General features: G+C 51.9%; 1 protein-coding gene across 3 annotated transcripts in view; it reads right to left on the bottom strand.

Annotated features, from left to right (window-relative positions):
• The window catches only part of LOC140515289 (regulator of cell cycle RGCC-like), a 33,140-nt gene extending 21,512 nt beyond the window's left edge, over window positions 1-11,628 (bottom strand). Inside the window, exons 1-5 of one of the 3 annotated variants that reach the window (XM_072625924.1) lie at window positions 11,506-11,628; window positions 4,367-4,531; window positions 4,037-4,117; window positions 3,377-3,439; window positions 759-2,530 (exon numbers count right to left, since the gene is read on the bottom strand). In XM_072625924.1, the coding sequence (XP_072482025.1) occupies window positions 2,523-2,530; window positions 3,377-3,439; window positions 4,037-4,117; window positions 4,367-4,531; window positions 11,506-11,533 (345 nt within the window). In that variant the 5' untranslated portion in view covers window positions 11,534-11,628 and the 3' untranslated portion in view covers window positions 759-2,522. Of the gene's footprint in view, window positions 1-758; window positions 2,531-2,833; window positions 3,058-3,376; window positions 3,440-4,036; window positions 4,118-4,366; window positions 4,532-11,505 lie in introns of those variants that run through there. The other 2 variants (XM_072625923.1, XR_011970928.1) reach the window with 2 other exon arrangements.
• Window positions 11,629-12,521: the final 893 nt, after the last annotated feature.

Genomic DNA, 12,521 nt, shown 5'->3' with positions numbered 1-12,521 from the left:
ACTTGGCACAGCTTCAGCCAGGTTCCCTGCTAGAGTGGCCCAGGCCTGGCTGAGGGCCTTCAAGGAGCCCCAACATGGTGCAGAAGCTGTGGTCCTATGACAGCTGGTGGCTTGTGATTGGTGCTGGGGGAGAGCGGGGAGGGTGGTAGAGCACAATGGAACATGAGCTGCTCTCTCCAGGGTTTGGGGTTTTTTCCTCTTTCTGCTCAGAAAAGAAAGACCTACAGGAAGCTGCTCTGTCTTCTTAACCATAGTGAGCAAGAGCTGGGCCCAGGTGGCCAGCAGTGCCCTAAGGGAAATGACCTGGCCAACGGTAGAGGTTGGCTCAGGGTCTAGGTTCCCTGACCTCTAGTCAAACACTCTTACTGACTCCTCCCTCTCCCCCTGGGCTTGGATACCTCCCAAACTGGTTTGGGGTCAAGGATAGAAGCTCTGTCCAGGGGGATGCCTCTTCTGGGCATGGGGGAGGGGGACGGCTTATAAAAGTCACATGGCCTAAAAGATCCTACTTGGAGAGATGGGGTATCAATATGGCATCTGTACCCTTTTGGCTCTGGGGAGTGCACTGCATTTCTGGGGCCCTGTTTGTCATAAGGAGCTGAATTTTGGACACGTTCTTCACTTTGGGCTGGCAGTAGGGAGATGGACAGCAGCTGCACATAGGGAAGTGGGTCTTTGGGCAGATTGGGCACGAAAGTCCTGGACTAGGGTCCCAAGGTTTCTGGGGCAGAGGGGTTGTGAAGAGGAGGTGTCAGGGCTCATTCCTCATGAACACGTTTATTTCATTTCATATATAGTTCATATATTGGCACGATAACTTGTATACAATATTCACCACTATTATACAATATGTACACCAGTGCCAGAAGGTCATAGATGGATAAGAGTCAGAATCATCTGTAAGGCTGATTTTAGGAAAGGGCCATTGACCACCAGTTCTTGGCTCGGGGACATCGGGTCTACTCCCACGTATCCATGTCCAGATCAGCCAAGCTAACTGTGGCTTATCTATGCACAAGGCGAAAGCTCTTTATTACCTGCCATCAGCATGGGCTGTTGTTGGTATGGATGGCTGTGATCTCTCTCCCAGGAGGGAGGCAGGCAGCTGCCTACCCCTCCTCCCTAACCTCTTCTCCCCAGTTAGTTCAAGAGTTTCAAGCACCCCCTTCCCAGCACAACTCCTTCCTTGCTCTCCCATCATAGGGCCTCTTAGTCAGTCTTAGGCCATGGGCAAGGGGGAAAAGTGAGGATAGGGATGGAGATAGAGATGAAGAGGGCTTCTTATGCTCACCTGCCCCAATTTCTAGACAGGCTGTGACCCAGAGCAATACCAAGGCCTGGAAACGTCCTGCTTTCTAAGCTGCAGTGAGGTCCAGTAGCACCTTATTTTACTGAGTCCTTCTTGGTTGTCTGGTTCTGCCAGGGTGCTGTTCCTGGGTTCTTGATGGCTCTGGAAACTTCTACCAACCTTCAAACCCAGGCTCTGTCCCTGACTGGATGCTTATTGTCAAAAGGCCAGCCAGGCTAAGATCAGGAGACAGTCAGAACCAGGTCAGCTACAGGGGAAGGACCTTTCTAGCCATGGAAGCTCTGGAAGCCCAACTGCTAAGTCCTACTGGAAGGAAGACATGTTGATGGACCTATAGACCTTTACAGAATTGAGATAATAAGACCAGACAGTTTGGGCTCACAACTGGGAGATTCTTGCTCGCACAGAATTTCTGCAAAGCTACAGGCAAATCTTCCCTCTTCTGGCAACAAGCAAATTAGCATTCCAATGCTCTACAAGACATGTTCAGAGTGGTCAAGCAGATCTATGGGCCAAACATCACTTAGTGTGCAATTGGGAAGGTGACCAGATAGGAAGACTACAAAGCTATTGGTCCAGTCATTGGTCTAGTTGAGGCTAGCAGTGTGGTGTGGGGCACGGAGGGCAGGGAGGATCTGACTCCAAATCCTGCCTCCAGCACATATTAACTGTGAGACCCTGAACAAGTCACAAGCTTTCAGTGCCCCAGGCAACTCTCAAAGACTTGAAGATGCAGTGAATTGTGGATCTGTGGATCGGAGGGAATTCTAGATCTGGGAGTCTCAAGCATTGATGAAATCCTAGTTCCAGACTCCTGCTGCCTCCTCCTCCCACAAAAAAAGGAAGCGACACAGATGGAAAATGTGGCCAGGGTCCCTTAGTCTCTTGACAAGAGGGCGCTTTTTCATCCAGACCAACCAGACTGGCTCCAGCAACACAGACATGGCCTTAAAGCAATTGGATAAAAGGATGCAGCTAACACACTATGGACACCGCAGCATTACTGGATAACATAATTGGGCAGCGGGTGCTGGGGACGATTACATGGGCAGTTCCCAGTCAGTGGCCTCATCCATTCCCTGGAAAAGCCCCTTGCTCTGGCCCTGAGGAACGCCACGAAGAAAGAAAACATGTGTGGGGTGGGTGTATTCAGGCAGGCACATCTACAGCAATCCGTCTTGAGGACCTCTACTGGGTGACCAAGGGTTGTATCTCACATTTCTGAAGGAGGAAAATGAGAGAGTGGGTTCAACCTCTGAAATCCTGAATCAGCTGACTCCAAAACCCAAGTCACCTTTGGTGCCATGTCACAGGTGGAGCTTCTGTTGAGTGCAAAGGTAAGGAAACCCCTCAAGAAAACCCATGGACTGGAGATCATCCTTACTCATTCCTGGAAGGGTTAGTGTTTGTGAGGTGGGAAAAGGCCTGAACCTGGATACCCCTAAGATGCTGAGGATTTGGGTTCCAACCCCTCCTCCCCACCCCCCACCCCCAAGGAATGATCCTTAAGGAATGTGTAGTCTCAGAACCAAGTTCTATTTAAGAGTAGGAAAGGCTCTGATTACTGGTTGCCAGTTCTTTCCCTCCAGCTGAGAGAATTGAGAAGGCCCAAGACCCACCATGAGGTGCATCATACAGGAAGCCTCCAGCTCTAGCTGCTGGGCCCCTAGACCTTCACAGTTCTTCTTTGGGTTCTGACCTCTTGACCATAGGCCTTGGGCCTTTATTCTGCTTTGCATCTGAGTTTCCTGAACAGAGGAGTGACATGATTAGGCCCACACTTTAGGGAAATTTCTTTGGTGGCTATATAGAAAATGGATTAGAGCAGGGAGAGGCTAGGTGTAGGGAGGTCAGTAAGGAAGTTGTGGCAGTGGTTCAGGTCCAAGTGGTATGAGGGGGAGATGTGGATACAAGACTGGTAGACAAATGAATTTGGTAAAAGACTCTGCATTTCTACCCAGATCCTCTTTCTAAGTCATTGGCAAACCAGCTAAGGGCTGGAGCTGTCCCATGTTCAAGCTGGCATTTTTCTCAAATTGCAAGGCTAACGTTGGTGAATGGGCTTACCGTCTAGCTCTTTGTCGAGGTCAGCAATGTAATCCTCCAGGTCCTTTGTGTCTCCAAGCTTAGCTGCCCAAATAAGAACAATCACACTGAACACTGGCTCCCAGATCATGATTCAGGCTGAAAGGACAAGGTCTTGGGGATTTCTGCCTTAGGGCTATAGCTGGTAGGAGAGAAGGTGTCTCAGGAGCTCAAGAGAGAGCTTTGCTTCTCACACCCTCAATGTCTACCAAGTTGGAGCCATATCCAATGTCCCAGGGGTCCCTTAGTGCCTGCTCAGGGCCTCCCTGGCCAGGACCTGACTGATCCACACCCTTCCTGCCTCTCTTTGCTCCAGGGAGTAGTTTCCTCTCTGCCCCACTGCTGGCCCCCTTGAGTTCCAGGGGGCCTCCCATGAGGGGCACCCAGCATGTCTGCATTTAGTGCTTGAGGTCAAGGAGCACATCAGCTCTTCACAAAGGTTTACTGCTTGGCTGACAGTGACCCTCCTGAGGCCCCCACCTTTAGGAGCTGGTCTTCAGGGTCTCCCAGGTCCCTCCTCCAGTCACTCAGAGCCCACTGTCCTACTTTCCTCCTAAATCGATTACTTTTAACACACTCCCCCCACCCTACTACCCACCATCTGTCTCTTTGCCATCTGACAACGTTTTGGGATTCTCTTACCTTTGGAGGTGGAAGAAGTCGCTGGCTCGTGAATGTTCTCCTCACTGGTGTTTAAGCTGCTCCCTGGAGATGGGCTGGTACCTGCAGGGAGAGTCCAGTCAGTTGGTGACCCTATGGCAGGCTGGGGACAGGGAGGGATGGGCAGCTCCCAAAGCAATAGCATGCCTGTCATGGGTGGGCCGCCCCTTTCAAGGGGTAGGTGCTGAGTCAGGAGTGCTATTGAGCTATGTCAAAGGGGATAGCTCTATGGTGATTTGTAGTCGATCCGAGGCCTATGGAGGTGGTAGGGGCAGGGCCAGACCATGGCCACCAGAAAGGTCCAGGACTTACTCTCAGCTTCGTCGATCCCGCTGTCATAGACACCAAGGCCAAGGCCAGTCTTCTGCTTGAGCTCCTCCAGATGCTCCTCATACTGACAGCTGCTGCCATTATCAAAATCTTTGATCACTTCATCTAGCTCTCTGAGGAGGCAGTGTAGCTCATCATCTCCCATCCCTAAGACAACAAAAGGGCCCAGGACAGCCAATTAGCCAGCAAGCTTGCATTCTTTGAGCCCTGTGGCTCCCTATGTTTCTCCTTTCCAAACCTCAGACTCTAGTTGGGGCCTGCATGGGAATCCATGAAGCATTGATGAGTGCCTGCTGGGTAACAGGCACTGGGGGGAGGGGGGAAACGGGATTGAAACAGTCCCTGCCCTGGAGGAGCCTACATTCTAGACTGAGCTAGATGACTGGCACCTGGAGTCAGGAAGACAGGAATTCAGACCTCCCCTCAGATACTGTGTGACCCTTAATGTGATCCTTACTGGCCCTCAGTCTCAGAAATGGGGATAACAGTATCTCCCTCTCAGGGTTGTTGTGAGGATCGGCTAGGAGCCCATCTCTAGGACATCTCTAGAACCTTTCCAAAACTTAGAGCACCATATAAATGCAAGCTTCTAGTTTTATTATTCTGGGGGTAGGGGTCAATCACTAACAGTTGGGAGGGGGTGCCCAGAGCAGGTCAGGTTTTCCAGAAAAGGTGGAACCTGAGCTAGGCCTTTGTTAGAGGAAGAAGTCTTCATGAAAACACCAGTATTTGGAGCGAGAAGGAGGTTCTCTTTTTTTTACTGTCCGCAGCAATGGAGGCAGAGAAGGCAGCAAGGCATAAGCTGTCCAGAAACATTAAATGAGCTGTTGGAACTGTTAGTGCGAGATTCCCATCCAGTACTACTATGAGAACAGAATTGGCTCAATCTGGACGTCATCACTCCAAACAAACCCAAAGACGGGCTGGTCAGGTGATGAGAGCAAGGGCTAATGGATGGTGGCCCATGGTAGCCACTGGAGGGGGCAGCCATGATTGTCCTGGCCACCATGGCAAGAGGCTATGACTCCTTCCTTCCAGCTCCAACCCCAGGCACATTTAGGGGAGGCTGCATTCAGGATGAGCAGTAGATCTGGGTGCATCACTGGAGGGAACTTGCACATTAACGAGATGAGGGATCCACTGGCCCACAGGGGCAGGTTGTATTAAACAATGAACACTGACCAGGAGTATAACTAACTTAATTTGCTAATAATCGTTTACATTTAACTTCAGTCTAGAAGGTATCAGTAATTTTTCAGCCCCTGTCTCTGCCCTCCCCAGTGAAGCTTTATTAGCCACTCATCCTCCTACTCGTGGCCTCGCTTATGTTCAATTTTTCTGCATCCGCTTGTTTTTTGGGGGAACACCTGTACTTTTTAAATGCACCATGGGATGCCTTTAGATCGGGTGGGGGTTGTTATAACCTGGGCTCTGCAAATTTGTGTTTTTAATAATTGCAATAACTATTTCAGTAGACTTGGTTTCCTTAGTAATTCTCTGTATTGCTTTTAATGCATCTCCCAACCTGATTGTGAGCTGGGGTCTACTGGCTTCTTGGCCAGGCTGCCGGAGGCGTCCAGGGCAGAAACAAGGTGAAAAAGCCCTGCTCTTGATCTGTGGCCCAGTAGATAGATCCTTCTAGAATCCCTCTGACCAGAGGTGATCCCTCCTTTTACTGCGCTCTTGGGTGAACTAGCTCCTCTGTCCACAAAAGGGGCATGCAAGGAAGCAATGGGAGCCCCATCCTGTGGTAATGAAGCAAAAGAGGGAAGGCCCTCCTCAGCCCTTCTCTCTGGATGGCCTCCTGTTGTCAGCCTTTTGTGTGTTCACTTCCTTTGTGGCTTTTTAAAGTGTGGCACATTGAACAGAGGTGAGCACAGTCAGTGGGCCCTGCAGGAAGGCGCCAAGCTCCCTAGGTCTCGCCAAGCTCAAGGAAGCCCTCCCTTCACACCTACCTGTTTATCAGGGCCCCTGGGATACCTGCTTTGGCTATGCTGAATTTTCCCCTGCTTTTGGCTTAGAAATCTTGGAATCCCACTCCTACCACCCCAGAGGAGGACCTCAAGTGTCCGGGCCTACAGCCCTAGGCTCCCCTTCTCTCCCTCCAGGCTGCCCCCTTTACCAGCTGGTTAAGTTTAAAAGTTCCAGAACTCAAGGGAATTTAGCATACTTAGCTCTAGAACTGGAAAGGATGATAGAGGAGACCCAAAGAGATAAGTGACTTATCCAAGGTCTCAAAACTAGTAAGCAGCAGAGCAGAATTTGATGCCCAGATTTCAGGTCCTACAGTCTTCTGACTTCATCAGGCTACAGTTCGATATCTGCCCCCCCCCACCCCCCACCCCCAGGCTTATGAATAGGGAATGCCCTCATGAATACTCCCTCACCATCACTAAGGTAAACCCCTTAGGGGGGGCGGGGGGGGCGGGGCCCAGCTGCCCTGGGGGATCAGGGAATAGGAGGAGGGGGAGACCAGCAGATTTCTCCACTCTGGTTTTTCCCCAGAATTCACCCATTAAGACCCACTAAGATTTCAGAAATGGTTATTTGAAAAGACTTGAACAGAAGAGGGAGACAGGTTAGGGTTAGGGTTAGGAGAGCTGGGAGTGCCTCCCGGCACTGGTCTGCCCTTGGCAAGGCTGGCCAAGGAGGGGCAGGGGCAGGGGCAGGGGCTACATTTACCCTTAAACCCTCCCCAAGCTACTGCTGAGGGCTCCACCTGCTCCCACCTCATTCATATTGGCCAGTGGTCTCCCTCAAAAGAGCACTGTGCCTTTAGCAAGGCACACAGCAGGCAGCTATCCTCTTGCCTCTAGATGAAGGCTCTTTAGACTGAGCAATCCCCTCTGGCCTGGCTCCTCTGAGGATTCAGGGTAATGAGTATGTGGGAGGCAGAAGCAAGAGGATTGAAAAAGTCATCACTGCAGAGCTGGAAAGGTCTAGAAGGCTTGTCTGATGGACAGAGAGAAGGGACTGGCCCAAGGTCACACAGGTACTTCATGGCAGAGCTAGGATTCCCTCTGGTCTCCTGATTCAGTCAATAAAGAAGGCTCTCTTGAGTCAGGCACTTGGCCATCCCCACTCCCCACCCCCCACCCCTAACACCACCACTGAGGCCAGACTTCAAAGGGAAAGTGAGTCACTAAAGGGCAGCTTGATAAATATGTAGGGAAGAAAGGCAACAATCATTTAGTAAGCACCTGCTGCATGCCAGGCACATGCGAAATCTTTCATTTGATCCTCACAACAACCCTGGGAGGTAGGTGCCCTACAGTTGAGGAAACAGAGGCAGACAGAGTGACTTGCACAGTGTTACACAGCTCATAAGTTTCTGAGGCTGGATTTGAACTCAGGTTTTCCTTACTCCTAGGGCAGCTAGGTGGATAGAGCACAGGGCCTGAAATCCAGAGACTCATCTTCCTGAATTTAAATCTGACCTCAGATACTTACTAGCTGTGTGACCCTGGGCAAGTCACTTCATCCTGTTTGCCTCAGTTTCCTCATCTGTAAAATGGGCTAGAGAAAGAAATGGCAAACCACTCCAGTGTCTTTGCCTGGGGTCACAAAGAGTCAGACACAGCTGAATAACATGTTTCCTTACTCCAGCTTCAGCTCTCTGGCCACTGTGCCTGCAGGTGCCTTGTAGGTCAGCAGCTATTAGCTGGAGGGGACTTCAGAGGCCATCCAGTCCAGCCCTGTCATCTGTACAGAAGTGGAAACTGAGGCTGAGAGAGGTTAGGTGGCTTGTCCAGGGTCCTTCAGTCCAAGGTGGGATTCCAACAAAGGATTCCCTGACTCCCAAGTCTAGGGCTCTATCTACTAGGCTACACAGCCTTAGCAATGCTTGTATATGACTCTTTGGCCTCCCCTCTCCTGAAATCCCAACTCACAGAGCCACCTGCAAGTCTTGGAGCTACCTTCTTCCCTCCTCTGATCCAACTACTAACCTCCCTGGCTTCCTTTAAGTCCCAACCTAGATTTCGCCTTCTCCTCGAAGCCTTCCCTGACTCTTGTTCATAAATCCAGCTCCTTCCCTCTTGTGGATCTCCTACTTATCTCCTACTCAGCCTGTATCTGGCTTCTTGTTATCTCCCCCACTAGACTGTGGGCTCCTAGAGCCCTTTGCTTCTTTATGTTAAGCCCACAGTCTGATCACTCCCCTACGCCCCAGCCCTCACCTCCAATGGTCTGGGCAGCATCTCTCCAACCTGGATGCTCCCTCAGCATCTCAACCTCAACTTGCTTCCAGATGAATTCATCACCACTCACTGACTCCCCCTGTTCTGGCTCTAGCTCCAGCTCAGGGGAACCCCGATTTCCCAGGCACTAAGCTGGCAAGTCAACTTTGATTTGTCTACCTTAGCCTGGAAGTTATGAAATCTTGTTCCCTTTTCCTTCCTCATGTCTCTTGCATGATCCCATGATGGCCTGGGCTAGTCCAGTGTACCATGGGCTCAGTAAGGTCCCATCCTCCCTGGAACCCAGCCTAGCTCATCCTGCTCGAAACCATCCCACCTCCACAACTCAGAACCATCCCACCTCCACAGCTCAGAACCATCCCACCTCCACAGCTCAGAACCATCCCACCTCCAGTGCCTTATTCCAGATGAACCTTCCTTCCAAAACACTTTTATCACAACAGTCTCTGCTTTCAGAAACCCTTTACTGGTTTGTATTCCTCTTGGTGGGCACCTATTCCCAAGTCCTCAGTCTGCCCTGCCTGATATGGCCCCACCCTACATGTGGCCAACCTTATCTCCCACCCAGCCTTCACAGGCAGTTTCCATTCTGGTAAGGCTGGCCCCCTCCCTGCCCATCCCACATTCCTTGGGGCCTTGGATCCAACTTGTGGTCCCTCTCCCTCTTCCCCTTTCTCAGTATCTTCCTACCTTCCCTTCAAGGTCCCACTCAAGTGCTCCCCTCGGCCTGGTCTTGCCCTCCTAGAGGACTTGGCATCTGGGCCCCAGCCCCAGGTCTTGCCTCACTCTTGGCCTCCCCTACTGGACTTTAGGCCCTTTTGAGAACAGAGTAGTGGCCTTGCCTTCTTGATAGCTCTCAATGCCTAGCTGGATTCACAGGATCATGGATACAAAATTGGAAGGGACCTCAGGGGCTGTCTAGTCCATTTTAGAGATGAGGAAACTGAGGTGGGGATGGGAAAGCTGTGTTCTTCTCCTGCCCCCACCCTATCAGAGTTGTTCAGTGAGAACTTGATCTGCCCCTTTCCTAGTGCCTGATAGCCACTCACAGAGCGGAAAGACATAGGAGATCTAGGGCCCTAAAGCTTTGAAAAAACATGAAAATGGACCCAGATGAAGTAGTGGAATGTAGTGATGGGCCTATGAGGTGGCATGAGATCCCATAGCCAGGATCCCAGATCTGCCTCTTTCCTCTCTGGGCCTCATTTTCCCCTTCTGTAAAGCAAGAAGACTATACCAGATGGCCCCTATGGGTCTTTCCACCTCCAGTGCTAGGAGCCTCTTGCCAAGTCACTCAAGTTTCTTCCTGCTCTAATACCCCATGAAATAAGTCTCACAGCTTGGCTCAGGCTCAACACCCCCAAATAAATGATTCCAGGGGAAAACAAGCATTTATTGAGCACCTGCTCTGTGCCAAGTATTATCTCAATTGAATTCCACAACCCTGGGAGGCAGGTGCTATTATTATTCCCATTTTACAGATGGAGAAACTGAGGCAGACAGTGGGTGAGGTGAATGTCCAGGGTCACACAAGCTAGTAAGTGTCTGAAGATGGATTCAAACTCAGGTCTCTCCTGACTCTGGAGCATTATCTGGAGTCCAGCACTATCCACTGAGCCACCTAGCTACCTCCAGGCACAAAAGAACAAATTCAAACCTGTCCTCCAATAGACCAAAACAAACCAAGAAGCTGAGTTGAAAAATCTAGTCAGAAGAAACAAAGGCAGACTTTGTGGGTCTGGAAGGTTCAGTACGGCTTTTGTTTCATTTTTAACCACTGGGAAAGGACACTTCTTGACACTATTTTGAAAACTGAGACTAGGAAGAGAATGTTGGGCTCCTCACTAGGGGGGTGGAATGCAGCCTGGGAGATGGCCTTCTCTACCTGGGCATACTGGGAAGGAGAGCCAGCAGGGCCCATGGACTTGAGTGCCCGACATGGAGCCCTCCAAGGTGCCTCAGGTCCCTCTGGGCTCCCTATTGGCCAGTTCATCACATAGAGACCTCCCTGAGAGGTAGGTCCCTCTCCCACTGCAGATTTCTCCCCATCCTGCAACTTTGTGAATTGTCTGAGGTACTCAGAGGTTAAGTGACTTTCCCAGGGCTTCCCAACTCTGAGGCTGCTTTCTCCCCACTGCCCTAGGCTCAGACACTTATTAGCTATATGATAATAGATGAGTCTCTTTGGCTGTCTGAATCTGTTTCCTTATCTGTAAAATGAGCAGAATGACATCTGTACTACCAGTCTCACAGGATGGCTGCAGTGGGCATCGAGGCTGAGTTCTTACAAACCTCCCCCTCTCTATGGAGGGCCCTACTGTTCTGCCATCCCCGGGGTTCCGAATCCCAAAGTCATCACCCACTCCCCTTGCTCTCCATCCTGCTCCCAGCACAATCAGCAGCAAAGTCTTGGCAAGGTAGACCCCAGTGCGTCCCTTGCCATCTGTTCCCTTCTCCCTCCTCTAACCACTGGGTGGCTGCTCCAGGCCAGGCCCTCAGCTCCTCTGGCCTGGACTCCTTCCCCTCATCCCTCTGCCATAAAATGGGGGGGTTGCACTCCGTGATCTCTAAAGATCCTTCCAACTCCAACATTCGAAGTTGCTGCGCTACCACCAAACGCGCTGGGGAAACAGAACGTTCCTCCCGGCTTTCTTCTCTTTCCACTCCTAGGCTCCCACGTACCCCTAAAGGCTCCGTTTAAGCGGGCTCCTGAAAGTGGGGCAGCCCTTTCTTAGATGCCTTTGTCAGGAGGGCGCTTGGATGAAGGTGGCGGGGATGGTTTTGGGGGAGAGCCCCTCCCAGCCTGGGCGGTGGTGGCAGCCCGGGCTGAAGGAGCCGAGGGGCCGGACAGTCCCCTTCCAAATGCCAGCCGCTCCCCAAAAGGCAGCGCCCTTGGGGGCTGCGGCCGGGGGCCTCACTAACCTCTCGGGTCCACGCCTTGCGAAGCCATGGGGATGGATGGAGGTGCGGCCGACACCGTCTGCAGGATGCGCGCTCGCTTGGCCCGGCCTCGCAGGGGACCGCTGCGGCCGCGGAGCCGGCGCCGCAAATTAAAACCCGAGGCCACGCCCCTGCCTTCCGCCAGCCAATCACGCGGCGACCCCGAGAGGGCCCTCCGGCCGTTCGCGCCCTAACTTACCCCCCCACCCCGGGATCCCCCGCGAGCGCCGCCGTGAGGGTGGGGCAGCTTGGGAAGGTGTCCCCCCTCCCACACCCCTTCCCCACGACTGGGAAGGGATCAACCTCCTCATTTGACAGGAGGAGGAAACTGAGCCCCAGGGAACTGAGGAGATGGAGGGGGCAGACAGGTTGAAAGTAGCAGAGCTGAGAAACAGAAAAATGAAGGTTTTCAAGGTACAATATTGCTATGGGCCAGGGGGGCAGCTGGGCCCCTGACTGTGAGGTCGGTTTAATTGCCCCCTATGCCAAACTTACCACAAAAACCAGCCGAGGAGGGCCTTTGTGGTTGGGATCTCATCCCCTGAGCCAAGGACCAGGCACTGCAGTGCTGGCCAGACCCCTTGGGCCAGCCTGGCCAGGCTAGTCTTCTAGATGTCTGGGTCCACATCTTGGCCATCCTTTCCCACCTTCCCCCAAATTCCCAGCCCTCCTAATGCTGGCAAGGTCTTCCATTTCACAGGCCCACTAAGTCCTGCCCTCCCAGGAGGCATTTATTCCAAGGCCCCCCCCCAAAACTAGGCCAATGGAGGAAGTCAATGGAGATGTGTGTGTGTGTGTGTGTGTGTGTGTGTGTGTGTGTGTGTGTAACCCTAACCCTTTCAAACCTTCCTCACACTGTAAAAATGGGATGGTGATGCCTGCCTCATTAGAATATGGTGAGCAAAGGCCTTTGAGAAGGACACCCTCTAGCTCTGAGTTCTTAAACGTCTGGTTCTCAATTGTGACAAATTCCAACCCTTGGTCACCAAGGGCTCAAG

This window comes from Notamacropus eugenii, chromosome X (genome assembly GCF_028372415.1).
Source record: "Notamacropus eugenii isolate mMacEug1 chromosome X, mMacEug1.pri_v2, whole genome shotgun sequence".
Lineage (NCBI taxonomy): Eukaryota > Metazoa > Chordata > Mammalia > Diprotodontia > Macropodidae > Notamacropus > Notamacropus eugenii.
The sequence above is the reverse complement of the archived record's forward strand: the minus strand, read 5'-3'. Positions and strand labels throughout refer to the sequence as shown.